The sequence below is a fragment of the Zonotrichia leucophrys genome, chromosome 5, assembly GCF_028769735.1.
Source record: "Zonotrichia leucophrys gambelii isolate GWCS_2022_RI chromosome 5, RI_Zleu_2.0, whole genome shotgun sequence".
In the NCBI taxonomy this organism is placed as follows: Eukaryota; Metazoa; Chordata; class Aves; order Passeriformes; family Passerellidae; genus Zonotrichia; species Zonotrichia leucophrys.
In genome coordinates, this window is record NC_088175.1 from 240,772 (window position 1) to 260,960 (window position 20,189).

Sequence of the window (20,189 nt, forward strand, 5' to 3'; positions counted from 1 at the left end):
TGTCACATTCACTGCTGGCACGGGGAGGTGGATAAATACCCACGGCCTTTCAGCGCAGAGACAGACCACATCTTCCTTCCCCAGAAAGATGAGGGCCAGAGATTAAGAGTAAAATGTTTTCAAAAGCCTTGACCCAAGCAGGGGGTGCTGGCAGCTTTGCCAGAATGCTTGAGGGGCACCTAGGAGCCACGACTTTGCTGGGTCACAGCATGGGAATAGCAAGGGCAGGTTTTGAATTTCTTCATCACTTATGAATGTGGGGTCTGGGCATGGAACATTCACAACTGCAGGAAAGGAGGGAAAATGCAGAGGAAACACCCTTTGGGAGCCAGCCTCTAGAAAGAGATGCCTTCTTCTTTCCTTAACAGGCTGGATAAGCAGTTTTGATGGGATACAGATACCCAGCATCCCCAAGGCAGCCTTGAACAGACACCAGGACTGAGTAAGTAACAGTGCCTGAAGTCCTTAATTACCTTGTAGCAAAAAGCTACAAGTAAATCGATGAACAGTGGCACGTCTAAGGAGCAGTGTGTGATTTCACTCAATCAAATAAAAGAAGAAAAATGTGGCTCTAAAGTCTATTCATTAAAGTTTCTGGCTGATGCAGGCAGAATAAATTCACAGCTGTGGTGGACTCTATCTCCTTTTCCTATGTGGAAGTGCACAAATGCTCCCTCACTTTTCTGTAGGAACCAAATATTCCTCCAAGGGGAGGTATTAGTGTGGGTGCCAGACTGCCATTTTAAGGAAATTCTAGTTGTTTTTTCTTAAATGCTTCTAAATAAAATTGAAGCATTATAAGTTTCATCTTATGGGGGATGTTCTTTGTCAAATATTCATTGTTAAAGGATTTTAATCCAGGACACTGAAATTTAATTTTCAGTCAAAAAATTTGGTTTTCTGCCACAGAACTTTAGTCCTTTTGAAAGGACTATTCTACTTTTATATTTTAGCAGTGTATAATAGGGAAAATGAGGAGTAAAAATTATGGACTACTGCAGTAATCAGACAGTAGGAAAAATATAAAAACATGGAGTTTTGGTAACCCCCTAATATCCATCAGGAGTCTTTTGAAGAGATTGACCCTTTGTCCCTCCAGTCCTCTTTGTAAATGAGGTGACGGCATTTCCCTCCTCAGCACTTTATAAAATCAGCACTTTGACATGAAAACAGCACTGATTTTAACAATTTAACCTTATTTTCTGCAGGGGCAAAGAGATGCTAAGCCAGCCATTATAATTTTCATAATATCAACCCAGTCAGTTGCATTGCCCTGATCCCACAAACCTCATTTCCCTTGGGGAATCAGGGCAGCCAGGGTGACCAAGAGAGCTCCAAACCAGCAGGATCCAGCTCAAATCATGGCCTAGATGAAGATACCCCAGTGATCCCACAGGTACACTGCTTCCCCTGAGGAGAGATCCCTGAGGACTGGCTCAGCAGGCCTGGATCCCTTTCCATACAGAAGGACAGCCCATCCTGAGCAGTGTGTGGTGATGGGGAGCACAATTTGCCTCCCCCTTCACTTTGGCTACACAAAATGGTGTCAGAGGAGAGCACAAACACCTCTGGCCATGGACACTTGTAATGCCCTCTCTCACCCCAAAAATCCATGGTAATTCTCCAATGTGCAGGGTACAACAGCAACCACTTCTTGATCAGCAAACCCCTCAGTGCCCTGCACCAAGACCAGCATTACCTGTGCCAGAGGAGGGTGGTGTGACAGATCCTGGGCTGTCATCCTCGGGCTCTGACACTGTCACCGTGGGCACCACCTCATGGCTCGGCTTCAGGCCGGTGTCCGGCTGAGTTGGGCTCGGCTCTTTGCTGGCAGCTTCCTTGGTGTTTTCTGTCTCAGTGAGTGTGATCTTGACAGGGGTTGTACCCCCAGAGGGACTGTGCTGACCCCCAGACTTTCTGTCTTCCAGCAGGTCTTGTTCCTTGGCTGCCTTTGTGGTCTCAAAAGGCGTCTGTGGAGGTTCGGCGGCGTGGCTGGACCCCACGGGTGTTCCCCGGTACTTATCACTAAGGCCTGGGCTCTCATCTTCTGAGTCGGAGTCGTGTTTTTCTTGGTACTTTATTTCTTCTGATCTACTCATGTCCATGTATTTGTAACCTTCGACCTTCATGGGATCTGCTAAGGTTTTGTCGACTTCAGTAGACTCTGCAGGAGTCATCTCTATTCCCGAGTCTGAGCTAAACAAGCCACGGGACTCAAACCCAGTCACGTCTTGAACAGGATGGCCCAGGGCATTAAACCCCTCCGTGCTGCCTGAGCAGGGAATGGGGGTGTTCTCCTGCTGATAGATGCCTGTGAAATAGGTGGAGTCCCGTGGGGTGGTGTAGTGGACATCGGAGATCAGGGAGGTGTAGAAGGAGTTGTCCCCTCCGTTGGCAGTGGAGCCATAGTCGAAGAGATGTGACGAGCCTGTGACACCTGAAGCAAACACACAAAAAGCAGGCACAGTGAGACACAAGTGCCTGCAGGATTTCTGCATCAAGCTTTCTGCAAAGCCATGCTCACCCCCTTCTGAGCTTAAATTTGGTTTGTGAACCAGACTTGACTTTGCTTGCAAGCTCTTGGGGACTGTCTCTTTCTATGCCTCTGGGCAATATAGTGGCACATCTGTCACACAAGGCTTCCAGCTGCTGTTCTATCTTAAAATAGCTATAAGGATCCTGATAGTAACTAAATATTCCTGGTCAATGTTTGCCCAGCCTGTAAATAAAAACTTCTTATGATTGCAACCTCACAGCATCCCTCACATTCCAACCCAGGGGCTCAGCACCCAATATCCTTAAAAGAAATCTAATGTCCAATACTAAACCAATATTTCTTTTTGAATACATAGAACTGGAGGAATTTCACCCTATCTAAACTTTTCATGTTGAAAAAAAAATCTGCTGGACAGAAATTGAGAGGGCAAGTTGCAAGCAGATTTAGATTACATTTTCTCTTAAGAGTAGCCACCCTAAATTTGTGAAACACCAAGGCAGAAACTCAACACCCTCATTTAGTGATTTCCACATGTTCAGAAAGCTGTAGCCCATGTGCATCATCTAGAAATCATGCTGGCATTCAGGTGGTTAAACCCCTGCATCATTTTCATGCCTCTAATTCCCTCTGCCACGCTCTCAGCTCCTCGGGATGATGCTAATTAAATTAGAAACAGCGGCCACTCTCCCTCTGCAGCATCCATACAAAGCACAGCTCGAGGACACGAACAGCGAGATCCCCCACCAGGGAGGGGGGAGAGAGGATTCCTGTGGGGGCTGAGGGAATGGGAAGAGGAGGAACAAAGCCAACGTCTGTAGGAGCTGCTGCCTATGGGAGGGAGCAGCCTGTTAACCCCTCATGTGCTGAAGCATCTCAGGGGCTGCCTGGCTTTCTCCAACTTCTGCTCATCACCTGCGAGGGATGTGAGGCTCCTGACCTGCTCCACACATGCCTGGGCCACCACACACTGTCACTGACATATTTTATGAAAAATCCTTTCGTTAGGATTTTTTCTCCTGAGAAGCTGAGAGGCCTCAGAAACGAAATGTCAACAATGGCTATCTGCTGCTGTGGAATGCAACAGGTGCATCTGGGATTGGTCTCATGTGGTTGTTTTTAATTAATGGCCAATCACAGTCCGGCTGTCTTGGACTGTCTGGTCAGTCACAAGATTTTATTATCATTCCATTCTTTTCCTTTCAAGCCTTCTGATGAAATCCTTTCTTCTATTCTTTTAGTAATTATATTATATTATATTATATTATATTATATTATATTAGCCTTCTGAAACATGGAGTCAAGATTCTCGTCTCTTCTCTTGTCTGGGACCCCTGTGAACATCACAACAGACAGTGCAGACTTTATCACAAAACTAAAGGGACACTGCTGCAGCTGCAAAGCCAGAAGCTGGAACATGTCCATGCAAAAGCTCCCAAGGTACTTGCATTTGAGTATTTCCTTCCCCATTGCACAAACAGATACTGATACCATCTCTAAACACCACCACAACTGCTTTTCCCCACTGCCCTCCATGCATCAGGCATGTGCAGCTCATTTAGGGAGCCCTGAAGCAGTATTTTCTGCCCTGTAATACTTCAGAGTTGTAGCTGAAGGCTTTATTTTACTGCACAGCCTCACTGGACTTGACACACACACACACCCCAAGCCCTGCACGAAGGCAGAGTGATTGTTTCCCTCATCTTATTTCTGCATTGTGCAGTGTTGTGATGTCTAACAAGCAATTTCTTTTCCCTGGATTGCCTCTAGGCTGGGAACAACACATCCGTCCCATTACAAGAGGAAACCTGGTAGCACAGGGGAAAAAACAACCCAAAAGTGCCACTCCTTGTTTTTCATCCTACCTGTGCTACCTGCTGCTGTGTCCCCATCCTCCCTGGCTTTGGGGGCAGCCCTCCCTGCTAATCTGCCCCTGCACACACGGTGCAGGCAGCAGCTCCATCCCCACAGCCAGGGATTTGTAGCAGCCTTTGCCACAGGAGAGCGCAGAGCAAGGGGTGCTGCAGCCAGCAGGTGGAAAATCATCCATTCCCAGTCATTCCCAGCCTTCAGCTGGGTATTCTCACTGCTGTGTAGCACTGCATAGAGCTTTTCATAGAAATATTTATCATCCTGGCAAGCTCTTGCTTCAGAGTGGTGAGGGGCACTGTGGAGATGTGAACTTGGGGCTTATTTCCCCCTCTCTATCGATGCACCTTTACATTTAACTGTGGCATTCACATTTTCTGAAAAAATTCCTTTGCCCAGGATTTTTCTCCTGGGAAGCTGAGAAGCCTCAGAGGAAAGGAAAACAACTCTTATCTCATTTGCTTCTCCTGTGTTTTGCTCATGTGGAATGTGTTTGGATATTGTTTACCCACAGATGATTGTTCCGTTGGGTTCTGGTGTGAGTTGTTTTGGCTCATTGGCCAATCAGGGCCAAGCTGTGTCAGGACTCTGGAAAGAGTCACTAGTTTTCATTATTAGCTTTTTAGCATTTAGTAAGTTTCCTTTCTGCATTCTTTAGTATAGTACAGTATTCTTTAATATAATATAGTATCATAAAGTAATAAATTAGCCTTCTGAGAACATGGAGTCAGATTCATCATTCCTGCCTTCGTCAGGGCATTCCCTGCAAATACAATATTTTACTACTCAAAACTTAACCTTCTGTTTTCCTGCCAGCTCCCTGAGGGCTGCAAGATGCTTTTGTGACTTGCTGCAGGCAGATCCCATCCTCACTGCTCCCAATAACTTGGTCCCAACAGCTAAGCTATGTGAGAATGAAGCCTAAAGGAAAAACCACAGCAAAACCAAAGCAGAATAAGGGATAAACTGGGCTGCCCAGCACCCAGGGTCTACCTGAGGTCATCCAGTGCCTTGCAACGACAGCTCATACCCAGAACACATTCCTAAATGAGCAGTAAGCAAAAAGGGAAAGGTTCTATTCCTTGCCAGTGCTCTTCTTGCTGAACTTGCCTTTCTGAAAATTATCCATGAACAGGCTTGGATTTTCACAAATGTGTTGGTTAGCTGGAATTATCTGATGCATTGTTTACGCCAACATATTCCAGACTGTGAATTGCTGACTGCAGACTATTCATGCCTGTTGCTGCCAGTATCTGCTGTTTGTAATTTACTATTTGTGCTGGGTGAGTGGCTGTCTGAATCACAGGGTTTCAGGGCTACTCTTTGACTAAATGCTTCCTCAGTGCCTCCTGGACCTGCTCCAAAGCCCACTGAATCCACTGGAAAAGTCCCACTGACCCTGAGTGGCTGTGGACCAGCTCAAGATGGCTGTGGAATACTTTCTGCTCATGAGGAATACACTGTCACAACACCATAAGAGGGCAAAAATCCATTCCTACAAACATCCCAATATTGCTAGGAGAGAGGGAGCACAAACAGAGACGAAGGAGATTGAAGCCACTGCCAAAGCACTATTCACAGATGCTGCTCACAGCTTTCATTTGTGCTTTGTCCACGGTACATGGGAGCCAGAAGCACAAGCATTTGCAGCTCTTAGCAATGCTGATCAATAGAGCAGTGAAAAGGTTTCTAATGCATTTTTGTCAGGTGCTTCATAGCAGGAGTTATAGCCTGAGCAGCTCACAGGAGTGATAAAGTGAGCTCACGGTGATAAAGAGAGGTTGAGAAAATACCATCCTAATCTTCAGGTTATTCCTCAGCAGAAAGAAAAGTAACCCTGAAATAGTCATTGACACAAACATCACATTTTCAAACATCATATTTTCAAATAGTACAAACCCAGTACTGTAGCAGATGTTAACAGAGGAGCTGATTTAGAATAGAATCACTATCAATCATAAACCTTTTTGGGTTTTTTTCCTGCAGCAGCCTTGCAAATAGAAATGAAACCAGAAAATGCATTTCCTACTGAGGCTGAGGAGGAGAGAGAGTTACAGGGTATGCGAGCAAAGGGAGGGTTCACATTAGCAGGACATATGGGGATCCCAACTCTCAAGGCGACAGCAGAGTCAAAAGCACTGAAGACAGCTGAAATTGCCTAATTAATAGGATTTAATGTAACTCCCTATTTCCACTGGGATTGATTTACAGCCGTTGCCAAAACTGCCTCTCATTTGGGAAGTGTGAATCTCTCAGCTATTAGACTGGCTATTAAAGACATGGAAACTTATAATAGCTGAGCAGATTTTTGCTGAAAAGTAATGTGCTCAGAGCCTGGTGATTAAGCAATGCCCTCTCTGACTTTAAGTTTATTTGGTTCAATATCCGTGGGAAGGAGAAGCCTTGAATAGCACCGATAATAGATGACAGTATCAGGTCTGAATTTACCCTTGTTACAAAGGCTGGGTTTTTTTTTAATCTGGATTTCACTCAAAACTGCCCAAAAACTTGCCTGCCAATTCAGGTGAAGGAAAGCTATTCAGCTCCTGAGAGCAGCAGTTGTGCTTTCTTGTAACACGAGCCCTCGGGAAATAATTTCACTTCCTGCAACCAGCTAAGAAGTAATGGGTCTGATTCAATCACTCCAGCCCAGCTGAGATGCTCAGCAAGTTACATGTGTTTTCATCAACTGCAAAGGGAAAAAAAGATTGGAAAATGACTGTTTTGTTTGCTCAGAAGAAGTGAATGCTCCAGAAATCCTCTCCTGTGGAACTGGATTTAGAGCTATTTAGCAATTGATACAGGAAATAATTTAGAAATCATCGGTTCCATGCAGAGTAGCTTTTAATTTAAGAAAGGCAGCTCAAGACCAATTTGGATCAAGGCAAGCTGCTCTGCTGCAGCTCACTGGAACAGGGAAGAAAAAGTTAGCTGAGGATCACAATCAAGAAAAAGAGCAGATTTAAATAAAAGTGATTCCTTTTTTCCCCCAACTAGAGTATTCTTGGCCTTATTAAAATTGATCACTTCTTAATATTGTGCTCAACTTTTAAGAAAATAACCTTATTTCATATTAACCTGTCAAGCTTCACATGCAGCTCTGGTGATCTTCACTGGCACAGACGGAGTGACACTTGAGGGACCTGGTCTAGTGGAAGGTGTCCCTAACAACAGCAGGAGGGTTGGAACCAGATGAGCTTTAAGGTCCCATTCAACTCAAACCATTCCATGATTCTGTGATGTGAAATTTCAGTTCCCCAAAGCTGGCAACCCCTCAGTGCAAGGTCCTGTATTTAATGCCTGTCACTTATTTGCTCAAAATTAATAATTTTTTAGAAGAAGAGAGGGGAGAATCTTTAATTAGGTGATGCAGATTTTACAGCCTGGAGCTGTGGAGAGAGGACAAAATCTTTTTGGTTGCAATGGGAGGAATCAAGGTTTCAGCGACCTTTTCAGACAAAAGCAGAATAGTGGGAGCAAGCAGCTTCCAGCAACTTCCTGTAAGTCTTTTAAATAGTTGGCTCTGACTTTTTGCTTTCGATATTGAGCTTCAGGAGTCATTACTGGCTGCTCCAATGCTGCAGGAATGAAAGCTCCCAGAAGCAGGGTCTTCCCACATCTTTCCCTTGTCCACCCAGGTCTACCCTGTCCCATTTCAACAATCCATGACCTGCAATAATTAATCAATTAGAGATATAATTTCATTTTTATCACTCAGCCATGACCACTAGGAAAATGTATCTTCCTGCTTTCTTCCAAATGCACAATAAAAATAGTTATTAAACAGAATACATATATTATTAAACAGCCTTTCTTTTCTGTACCAGGTTTACAATTTTGTCATCAGACACTAGTAAAAAGCCTTTGCTTGGCCTTGGCTTCTATTTATTCCTTACACATAAAAATGAGGGGAAAAAAAAAAGGGAAATAATTTTTCCTGGTTTTTGACCCTGATGCATGATGTTTTACTGTGTACTTTTAGTTCCTTAACTCAGTTACTTTCCTTTTTAAAACTCGTGTCTTAGAGCATTCACATCTGTATCATACACATCATTATGCAGATGTTCCGTCTTACATCACTCTTCCACTCCTCTTTCCCATGCCCAGACAGATCAGCAGTCCCATGTCTGTCTCCAAATTCAAAGCACACCATTTTCTTGGATCCAGACCAAGCTGTTTTCCCCTCTCTGCTTGATTTCAAACTCAGTCCAAACCTCAGGAAACTCCAGATTTTCCAATGTCTTTCACAAGTGCCTTCCTGACAGTGGCAAGGGCAGCTTGCATGAGTGGCAGAGGCATCTCTCAACCCCAACTCAAATCATGCCATGCTTCAAAAGGATCTGGCCACCCTCAGGGATACTTAAGTGCACCACTTGGGAGTCATGTTCTCAGTTCTGCAAGACTCTCCTGCATGAATTTGCTAACCCCAAACACTTCGATATCCAAACAAAACCCAAAAGTACTTTAGCAATTGTGCTCCAACTCGAGCAGAGCTTGAAACCCAAATGGCTGAGAGCTCAAAGAGCTTAGATGCTCGCAGAAGCACCCCTGTGCTGTGGATAATACCACTGGATCAGCTCCCAGTGTCCCCTGGATTTGCCTTTCTCAGTGGCTGGTGTAGGAATGTGCCCCTTGTTGGCAGAGTGGCAAAGCAATCCTTTGTCCTCCTAAGAAGGAAAGAAGCCCAGAAGTTTCTCTCATCCATTAGGTGAAAAGCCACCTCATAGGACCTTGGGGACTTCACCTCACACTTAAGGATGGCTAATTGGACAGAAGCCAAAAAGTCCCGCCTGGGCAATTAACTAGAAAAGGACATGAACAAAGAAACTAACTGCTTTTGCGAAGTGTTTTACCAGGAGCAAGAATGTCTAGCACCTGGCTCGGTTTTTCTGTTTGTTATTTTGCCTTTTATGAAACCTGTTTGTTTCCAACACTGCAACAGAAGCCATCCTGCTGATTTTTATTACTCCAAGGGTAGCTGAGCTATCTTGGGTGTGTTATAGACTTCCGAGAGCTTATGAGACCCGGCTCCAGGAGGTTGCTATAACAGGCTGGAGCTGTCAGCCCTGAGCTATCCCACCTCCAGATGCTCCGGGCTAGACAGAGAGAGCAGCAAGCTGCCTGCAGGAGAGCTGCAGCAGGGTGTGCATCCCTGCGAGCAGTGCCAGCTATTCCCAGCTGCCAGGAGATGGTGCTCTTTGTTTTAGCTCGGGATTCCCAAACCCACTTGACAGCTTGGCAACTTCCTTTCCTTCAGAACTCTCACCATCCTGTCTGCAGCACGGATATATCCCCACAAATGGCATTGGCAGACACGGATGGCCACACCCCGAGGGTTGTCTGGGGATTCATTTGCACAATAGATGCTGCAGGAAAACCGGATTGTTAAAAATAGGTTAGAAACTGTTGTAAAATAGTTGATAGATCATTAAGCATGTACTGTTAGTTTGGTTATTATATTGTAAAAGGGGTTAAAAGGGGAGTTATAAGAAACATGGTACTCAAGGGACCATAATACACCTGAGGAAAGTGCACCACGAGCCAGCCTGGACAGAACTGTAATGGGCCAATCAAGCGCCTTAAACCTTCATGCAAATGAAGGACCCAAAAAGAAACCAATCCAAAGGGACAAAAAACAGGATGAAAAGGGGCTTCTGACACACTGAATCCGTGTTGTTCCATCGGGGACATGGCTGCTCAACGAGCCCAAGCGCCGGCACTGCAGCATACTCGACGGGAACGCTCCGGCTTGGCCCGGGCCCCCTTGCTTTAGGCCTTTCTTTTTCTTATCATAAATGCTGAAATCACTTTGGTACCGGGAGCCTGCTCTTGTTTTTAACAGGATGGTTCAGGAGGGTACCTGACCCTATTATGTGATTGCACCCCTTGGTTCTCTGCACGGTCCCAAGTGTGCTGGGGACACAGAGAGCAGCAGGAAGGTGGCTCTTCACTGCCTCAGCTCTTGGGGACAGCCGGGAGTCAGTGCCTCAGCTGTGCAGGTTATCCATCTGTCCTAGGGTAACGTGATGATGATGCTTGTATCCCCATCCATGTGTTCTGTTTATGCTGGATATTATGTTCTGTGCCTTCAAGACTGCTCTGAAGAGTGAAAGTTTTGTTTTGGTTTTGTTATCAGCTGCCCCCCATGGCTGGCAGGACACACAGACAGGGCAGTACATGGTGCTGCTTTTGCTTTTTCCTTGGCTTTTCGCTTTGCTCTTGCTTCTACTTTGCTCCTTCTTTTTTGCTCTGCTCATTAGCTAGTTTAGCTAAGCAGTCCGAATTTTTCCTGGATTGTTTTTCCTTTCTCTTTTTTGGCACCACTCAAGCCTGCTCCGGGCTGGGCCCTGGCAAACCCCGAGAGTTTGCACCTTGTGGCCCAGCGGGGCCTACTCTGGGCAGCAGCTGCCCCAGCGCCGGAGGGACTGAGAACAGAGCGAGCACCCCCAGAGAGACTTTCTGAATTTGTCATCTTTTTCAGAGCGGTGACAGAGTGGTGTCACCCAGCATTGTTCATTTTGTGTGCTGGGGATGCTGTGCCTGTTAAATAAACAGGTTCTTTCTACTTCTCTCTAAGGAATCCTTCCTGAACCAGTTGGGGGGAGGGGCCGTGTGGGTTTGCTTTCTGGAGGGGCCCCCTTTGGAGGCTTTCTCCTAAATTTGCCCTAAACCAGGACACCATCCTTCCCCTCCAGATCCCACAGCCACCAGAGGAAACACTGCCATGGCAGGTGCTGGCTCCTGCACAGGTAGGAGGGCAAGAGGACAGCGTGGATAAAACAGGCTTAATCCTATTGATTCTGATTACTCAGGTGATTTCATTGGAGTGGCTTCTGATTCATCCCCCCCTGAGATGGAAGCAAGTCCTAAATTCAAACAAGTTAATGTAAGTTTTGGTGCATGTAAAACCTCTCCTCAGGGTCACTTTGCAGAGGATGTGAGTTACTACAACCTCCCAGCTAGAGCTGCATCACTTCCCATAGCTTTAGCTGTAAACAGGCATTGCAGCTTCCAGACTCAGAGGTACCCAATCTCAGTCCTCCACATGATAAATGTATGGGGGAAAGGGGGTCAGCTGGGATCCCAGCCCCAAAAACCTTGGCTGAGGATCAACAACCTTGATCCCCACCTTCTTGTAAGCACAGAAGCTGGAGCAGGGGACAAATCCCTTTCAGGATCCAAGCCTTAGAGGCCCTAACACTTTTGGGAGCATCACCTTGCCTGGCTGAGAAACTCCCCTCAAGCAGCTGGTGGCAGGTCTCCACGGTCTTCCCTAGGAACCTCCCTGGGGGCTTTTCCTGTTCTCCCAGACAACTTCTGGTTTCTTCCAACAGCTGGGCAGGCATGGATCAGGTTCTGGCTCTCCTCTGGAGTGCTACAGCCTCATCTGTGGATGGGATGTGTAGGAAACACTGCCGAGTTTTTAATAAGATTAAGGAGGTCCACTCCATCCCAGCAGGATATTACCAGCATTTTTTTTTTGGCCACAGGTGCTGCAACACATCAGCTATTTTTTCCCTGTCAGTGCCTCTCCAAAAAGACACCAGGGTCCACTTTTTGCTGCTGCTGAGGGTGTCATGGTACACCCCAGAGCAAGCCAAGTCAAACAGGGCAGCAGAGCTCCCAGGTTTGGTGATGTTGAAGACCCTCAGCTCCCATGAGCATCCACAGCACTCCAGGGCTCACAGCACCAGGCAGGGGATGCTGAGCAGGTGCCCCAAAGCCAACCATCAGTGTGCAAAGTGAACCCTTCCTAAATGATTCAGCATTTCCCACCCACCCCCACCTGCCCTCGGGGATTTCTGCTTCAATAAATTGTCTCAGAGAGCTCCAATTTGACCTGGCAGTAAAACCCTGGCATAAGGTCTGTGACAGCTCTCCACAGCACTCTGGACAGCATGAAAAATACAGAGCATTTTAAAGGAGGCCTGAGAAAGCACAAGAACAATTTGAAATGTGCACAAATTTGCAAATGCTGCTAGATGTCCAGCATTACTTAAAAAAAACCATATAGATAAATATCATTTAGTGAGTTAACAAAAATCTGGTTCTTGTAAAAAGGTTTTCACTCCAGTGATAGCAAGATGACTGGCTGATAGGTTTCAATGACACCATGATACTACCTAAAATACCTTCAAATGCAATTTCCTGAGGATAATTAAAGTCCACTTATAAGATTAATTCTTTCTTATTTCACCGCAGTCACATTTTCCCTGGAATGATAAAACTTCACTGAGCTCCACGACAAAAATACTCCAAGCACTAAGTGAATTAGCACCTAAATCATGCTTTTCCATTACCTGAAATGGGGCCCAACTCCCTTTAGAGCAATAGACTACAAAGCATTTCACAAAATCTGGATGTGTTTGGCTAAGTGTCATTCTTCTTTTAGGTTTTGAAATACTGAAATCCCATTTCCAGCATGATTCAGGAAATTCAGCTGCTCGCTGCTTTTACCCCTAGAGCAGACCAGGTTGTTCTCCAATGTCCCCTGCAGAACCACCTTCTCTCCTGGCCAGATTCCATCCCTGGAATTGCCTTCTCAGGCACCTTCAGCCCATCCAGCCCCACCTTTGCTGGGTCCCAGTTCCTTTTAAATTCAGCTTTTCATGATTGCTCCAAGTCAATCCCCAGCCATAGAGCCACAGATTCCAGCTCAGCCTGGAAAAGGGAGAAATTCCAAAGCCAGCTGCTTTTGATGCTGAGATAAACCTGGGACAGAAATCACTGCCCTGCAGCTCCAGGCTCTTCTACAGAGAGGGAAAACCCAGTGCTGGAGAAGAGCTTTGCTGGAATAAAAGTTTTTTAGTAAGAATTTGATACACATCTGGAGGAACTGCTGAGTTCTCTCTATGCCTCTCATACCTGACCATAACAAATTGTGGAAATTTCATGGAAAGCCATGTATAAAAACGAGAGAAAAGGCAAAAAGGGTTGTCTTGCACTTGGACTTGGCTCCCCATCCCCCAAGGCTGCATCCACTCCAGCTGCATGAATCTTCCAGGGAGACAGAGCCACAATTGCAAAGAGGTTCAGCTGAAATCACTGAGGGCTCTCGAGAGGAAAATTAATTTTGTGACAATGCCTAACACCTACAGTGATGTGCCAGGCGCAGTAATTCAGGGAGAAAACCAGCTGTCAGGCACTGCAGGCTGGGCTAAATCAGGAGTGACTCCACCAAAGGTACAAGAGTTACACCTGCATAAAACTGTCACCAGGCAAGGAAGTACGAGGCCCTGGGAGCCAACAAATAGAGTCTGAAGACAAGGCATTACTGGCCATAAATCAGGATCAAATCTAATGCCCAGGGGACAGCAGGGAAATCTAGGTCAGAGAGGACACAGCAGTGCCAGGCTGACGCAGGCAGACACAGAAAAATATCAAAAATCATCATCAAGCTCTCTTTCCACCCACGGTTTTACCACCTCAACAAGACTTGCTCCAGAAAGACCAGAGGACCAGGTGTGCTGGCTCCTGGTGTTACCTTTACAGGCAGCAACAGAAACATTAGGACAGAAATCCTGTAGAGTACTGAGCAGGATACAGAATACATAATATCAGAAAATATTTAAGGGAAAAAGAGAAATGGGGAGGTTCTGCAGAGGCAGGTGAGGCAGCAGACTGATCCAGAGCTAATGAAGTTTCCTTGCACATTTAGGGATTTCTCTCTGTTTCTAGAAGGTGATGCCACCAAAGATGCATCTGAAAGTCAATCAAAAAAGTTTTCAAAATTATATTAAAAGTTAAACCTCTCCAACTAGTGCAGAATTTGGGGCAGAGCCACTGCAGTCATCAATCAGCATCAACCTGCTGGCTCCAGCTTCTGCTTGAGGAGGATTGGGTCATGTGTGCTATAACTAATGCTAGAAATGTCCTTGCCTTCAAGGTCTCTCCTTTCTTTGCCTGCCACTGTGTCTCTTCTCCTGTGACAGATGAGTTCACTCCAAGCAGAGATAGGAAAATCCTCCCCAGACACCTCAATCCCCTGGAGGATGTTTTTTAGACCTATCCCACCCTTCACTCTACGTTATGGAAGAACCAACACAAGTCCTTCCCTCCCTTTACTGTGAGTACATGACACCAAAACTGCTCACCTGTTGGAAGCCAGGATGCTGAGAATTTTAAACTTTCTGTGCTTAAAGGCACAGACCCACAAGAGAACACTGCATTTGACCTGAGGTCATGGAACAGGCTTCCAAAATTGATTGACAGCAGGATTACAGGTGTGTAGTTGGTTAGAAGTGTATGCTATCACAGGGTGGAAAACTTAGAGTTTGAGATTTCAAAATACAGAAATAAATATGAAAGAAGATGGAGGTTTTAAGGTGGAGGCAGGTTGTTCTTCTTTACCTTCTTCTTCATGGATTTGGATGATGTTTTGTAATTGGACAGAAAAGTCTGCATTGTGGGCTTCCAGGGATCAGTCAGTGGGATAAAAGGGAAAATAATCTGGGTGTCCTTTCTTAATTGGATAGTTTAGTCTTAAAAGACCTTGTAACAAGAGATAGCTAGCAATTTTGTGCCTTGCTGCTGAACTCATAGTAGTGAGACTGTTTTATTGATAAGAAATAATAAACACTTGAGTCTGAACATGAATTACTGTCTCAAGTAATCCAATCCAGACCCAGAGAAACCAACAACTGGTACTGCCACAGGTGACAGTCAAACTAACCTGTGTTGCTTGAAATCTTAATTATACCTTCACTCTGAGCACAGTTCAAACTTTCTGGCTTTTAAGACTAAACTATCCAATTAAAAACTAGATTATTTCCCCTTTTAACCCAATAACTGATCCCAAAGTGCTGCAATGCAGAGTTTTCCACCCAATTACAAAATGCCACCCAAACCCCTGGAGAAGGAAGAGGAAGCATGAAGAAGAAACCCAGGATGACAACCTGTGCCCTCAATCTTGCTTCCATCCACAACACACTAAAAATCCCAAAACCTAAATTTCTCACCAAGTGATACACCTACACTGCTCTCTATAATCTGTTTCACACTTTTGTGGATTCCAATCTGTCTTGAAGTCTGGGAAACTTTCTCCATGAATGAGGGTCAGTGTTCCCCTGGGGGTCAGGGCACCCCAGAGCAGACACAGAAATATTCCCTGTGGTGCCCTGGGTTTCCACAGTCACTCTTCCTAAAAGCCCAGGAGATGCTCCCTCCTTGCAGGGACCCAGCTGCTCACAGCCGAGCTTGGTGGCTAAATCCCAGCCTTCTGCAGAGTTAATGACAGCAGAGCCTGCACTCCTGAAAGCTTTTGAGGCTGTGGCAGAGCAAGCTCGATCCAAACCACCCATTTGCTGGGGTTGCTGTGTGTGATTAAAGCAGGAGGGGGGCAGCAGTGCCAGGACCAACCTCCCTGTCAGGAGCTTCTCCTGGAGCTCAGCTGGGCTTTGGCTCCACGAGGGAAAGATTGGGGATAATTGCACAGGTCCTGCTAACCTTGTGCAGCTCTACCAGAGCCGGGTCAGGCCCCAGGTGCCTGTGGAAGCTGCAGGGAAAGGCAGGAGCAGAGCTCTCCTGACACCTCATCCATGTGCCGGCAGTGCTGCTGCTTCATCCACACCTGCTGCAGGATTTCTAGGAAAAGCTGCAATGAAAACTTCAATTTTCAGGCACAGGCAGGTCTGTTTTCCTCCAAACAATGTCCCTTCCCCCAGTGGAACACTCTGGATTCCCACCCTGGCCATAGAGGAGGCAGAAGACACTGAAATAGTTTCCTGTGCAGGCCGGGAAGGTTTCAGATCCGGAGCAAGTGGAAGTTTTGGAGAGTAGTTACAGAAGGAACTCTCAGATGTAATCAGGGGAGGTGCTCCTGCTTGAAGAGACAGGGTAAATACATGATCTCCAGGGCAGTTCTCCTGCTTCAGGCTCTAGCAGGAGCTGCTTTTGGGAAACAGCTACACAACAGCCAGAATTGCATCTGTGATGTCCAACAAGGACCTTTCCTCCCCAGCAGATGCACCAGGTACAGCACTTCAGCTGAGCAGGGAGCAGCTTCTAGAACAAGTCCTGGACAGGACATCTCTGCAGATATTGCTGATTCACCCACAGGTCTGTGCCACAATGATAAAAATGTCCAAAGAGAATAGGAAAATATGGCAAGCAGTTTTTTCCATGCTGTTTTCAAAGAGATAGGAGATCCAGAAAACTTCAGGGCAAGTGAAGCAGTTCATCCTCTGGGAAAAGCCCATTTTTAGAGTCTACCACTGTCACTGAGCCAGAGGGCATTGGGAAGAGCATCACTTCTAGATTAGCTTAAGCATTAGAATCATAGAATGGGTTGGAAGAGACCTTATAGATCATCCAGTTCCACCCCTCTGCCATGGACAGGGACACCTTCCACTATCCCAGGTTGCTCCAAGCCCCATCCAACCTGGCCTGGAACATTTCCAGGGATGGGGCAGCTACAGCTTCTCTTGGCAACCTGTGCCAGGGCCTCACCACCCTCCCAGGGAAGAATTTCTTCCTAATCTCCAATCTCACTTCACCCTCTGTCAGTTAGAAGCGATTTCCCCCAGGTCTTGTCAGTCCACGCCCTTGTAACCAGCCCCTCTCCAGATCTCTTGTAGCCCTTTTAGGTACTGAACAGTTTCAATTAGGTCACCCCAGAACCTTCTCTTTCCCAGACTGAACATCCCCAGCTCTCTCAGCTTGTCTCCAGAGCAGAGCAGCTCCAGGCCCTGGAGCATCTTGGTGACCTCACTCCAACAGTGCAATGTCCTTCCTGAGCTGAGGATTCCACAGCTGGATGCAGCTTTCCAGGTGAGTCTCACCAGAGCAGAGTGGCAGAATCCCCTCCCTCAACCCAGTGCCCACACTGGTTTTGTTGCAGCCCAGGACACAGTTGACTTTTTGTGCTGCCAGCACATATTTCTCAGTCATGTCAAGTCTCTGGCTTGTGCTTCAAAATAAAAGTGTTTAAAAATTTAATCTAATAGCCTTCTTGGCTATAACATTGGCCCTAGGCAGCACAGGAAAACTACTGAGTGTGGGAAACTTCATTTTCTCTTGTAATTTTGGCATTTGGTTCCCTCTGGCAATCAACTCATAGCGTCCATACAGGATATCAGTCAGATGGATAAAGTGATAACAGGGGAATTAAAACACTGAGATGTCCTGGAGTGGGGTCTTTACATGCAGTATCAGATTTGGGTAATCATTCATTGCATTCCAAACCTCAACCAGGATGCTGTGAATGCCTCAGGGGGTGACTCTGTGCCCAGAGACCCTGCAGGACCCTAAAGGAGCCCAGAAATTATGAACAGAAATAATATAAATAGCAGCTCATGCACTAACCCTGCAATGCAAAACAGAAAATCCCTGATAGAGATGGACAGGGCAGGGAGAAGAGACCCCATTATTTGTTTGTACCTTGTCGTTTAGCACAGAGGAGCTGGGCATTTCTGTGGGTTGTTTTCCCTGTCTAGGAGGACAAGAAGAGAAAGATGCAGAGAAGCTGCAGAAGATGTTGATGGCACAAGCACTGGAGGGCAGGACCCCAGGGGCCAGTTTGGAGGAGGGAATAACAGATAAATTTATATTGCACAGCAGAGGGAAGGGAGGGCAGGAACAGGATCACAGGCTATAAATATTCTCAAGGTACAAGTGAAGGGAGGGAATTAGTCACAGTCTTAGAGGATGGGAGAAAAAGTGGCTTGAAGTCAATATATAAAATTAGGATACATGTCTACAAGGTATATTTCTTGATGGAAAAGGGCAGGGGGGTGGAACAGGGAGCATAGGGGTGCCCATACAGCATCTCCCCATTACAGCACATCTGAATGAGGGAATAAATTCCAGTTCTGCCCTCTGACAGGGTTCCAGATGTCTTTTCCTGGTGCCACCATAAACAGCCCAATTTTGCCTCTTGTAACTTAGCACTGCAGATGAAAACTGGGCAAATAAGAGACTCTTCACTTTGGCAAGAGAGAAAATTAAAGGGAACTAATTCTGCTTGGAACTGGGCTGTAACAGATTTTTTTTTTTAACGATTTTTTTAACGTGAAACAAAAACAAACCAATAAAAATCATTCTAGGTCAAATCAATTTAATTTGACCTGAAGCTAAATGTCAGATCTGGTTTACAGCAAACTTCTAATACCAAAAGGGAGCTGCTGTGCAGCAGGGTCCCTCATGGCTGCACATGTAAACTGGTGCACAGGGAGGATTCTGGAGTGTCCTTGATTCTCACTCTCCCACCCCAGCTGCACCTAACAGGGTCCAGCTCCCTTCAGAGCCAGAGGAGCAGCTTTTATCTTCTACCCTAACTCTTCCCCAAGTCAAATCATTGCAGCACAGCACCCACATGACCCAAGTCCTAAATCATGCTCAGACCCATCTTTGCTCCCAGCATTTTGGATTTAAGCCCATGAAATTATTCACCACATCATATGGTTGCTATAGCAACAGCCTATTGAGTATTAATATAAATCGCTTGTTCCAAAATCCCATCTATTGGAAGGAGTTGTGCAGCAGGGGTAAGAGACATCCCAGGCACTAGATCAACCATGTCCTGTCTTCCTCAGTGCCATCAGTTGTGGCACAGAACTGTGGAGGGCCAAAAGCAAAAGGAACCCCACTTTGAAGGGCCCAGCTTGCCCAAAGCTGCCTCTTCAGAGCCAAGTTTCCAGAAGTGAACAAATTATGCTCTTATTTAATTACAGGCAATGAGGGTTTTGTAGCCCAAGCAAACATGTTAAAACTCAGACCTTTTCCCCTCCTTTTTTGTCAAGAATTTCAAGTAGGATGCTGCAGAGGTTTAATTTTTCAGTAGAACTTTCTGAACACTTCCTTTTCAATAAGAAGGACAATAAACACTTTTTTTCCCTGATGTTGAATGTCAGAACAGTGCAGAATCCTCAGCACACATGAAATCAAGTTAGTACAGAGCTGAGGATGGACAGAGCACTGGATGGAGGAAGAACAAGGCTGCCCATGTTCTAACACAGAAGTAACTACATCCTTCCATTAAATTCCTCTTCCAAGAGGAAAAGTGGCTTTGTGTGGTTAAATACATCTAATATTGTAGGCAATGGCTTCCCACAATAAGTTAGGGATTCCAAGAAATTTTAAATAGCATTTGATGCTTTCTCATCCACATGGCTGAGGCTCTTTCCTTACAGCCCATCAGATGCTCACATCAGCCATGGGGTTTTAACACAAAAAGAGCTGCTGAGGCCCACACAGCTCCCAGACTGACCTCAAATATCCAAAAACCCATCCTTTTTCTCCTTTAAAAACTGGAAATGGGAGAGATGAGGGAAGTTGAGGATAGGAGATAGCATGAAGAGCATTTCCAGTAAGCTATTTATACCCTCTCTGGCTTGAATCCACTTACCCTGAAGCCATTTAACACTGTATAATAGTGTGAAAGGGTCTTCATGTGGATAAACATTCAGGTCTGTCACTGTAAAGCACTCACAACATATGGGCAGACTCTTCATTTCTAACGTTTTCATCCATTTAACTACAGCAGATGAAGGCTTGAGGATCTTATGTCTGATTTCTGAGCAAGATGACAAGTGTAAACAGCCATTTCAGTGAGGTATTTCTGTCTGCACATCCAGGATGCAATAAAACACCTCCCTCTGGCTGCCATCCCTGCTCCTGAGCCAAAGGCTGTGCTGGCAACCCAGGTCAGGGGTAGCTTTGGGGATCAGGAGTCTCCAGAGGGAAAAGGAAGAGGAGACAAGAGGGAGAACAGGGAGCACTGGCTAAGAACAGGGAAAGAAATATTGGGAAAATAAGTATTGGGAAAGAAGAAAAAGATGAGGGATGGAGGAGCAGGATGGAAAGCAGAGGCAGGGAAGGACACTGATGG

At 45.9% G+C, this 20,189-nt stretch overlaps 1 protein-coding gene across 1 annotated transcript in view; it reads right to left on the reverse strand.

Moving 5' to 3' along the window:
* The window catches only part of RTN1 (reticulon 1), a 123,928-nt gene that overhangs the window by 51,165 nt on the left and 52,574 nt on the right, over positions 1–20,189 (reverse strand). Inside the window, exon 2 of the mRNA XM_064714947.1 lies at positions 1,700–2,437. Coding sequence (XP_064571017.1) covers positions 1,700–2,437 — 738 coding nt within the window. The remainder of the gene's footprint in view (positions 1–1,699; positions 2,438–20,189) is intronic.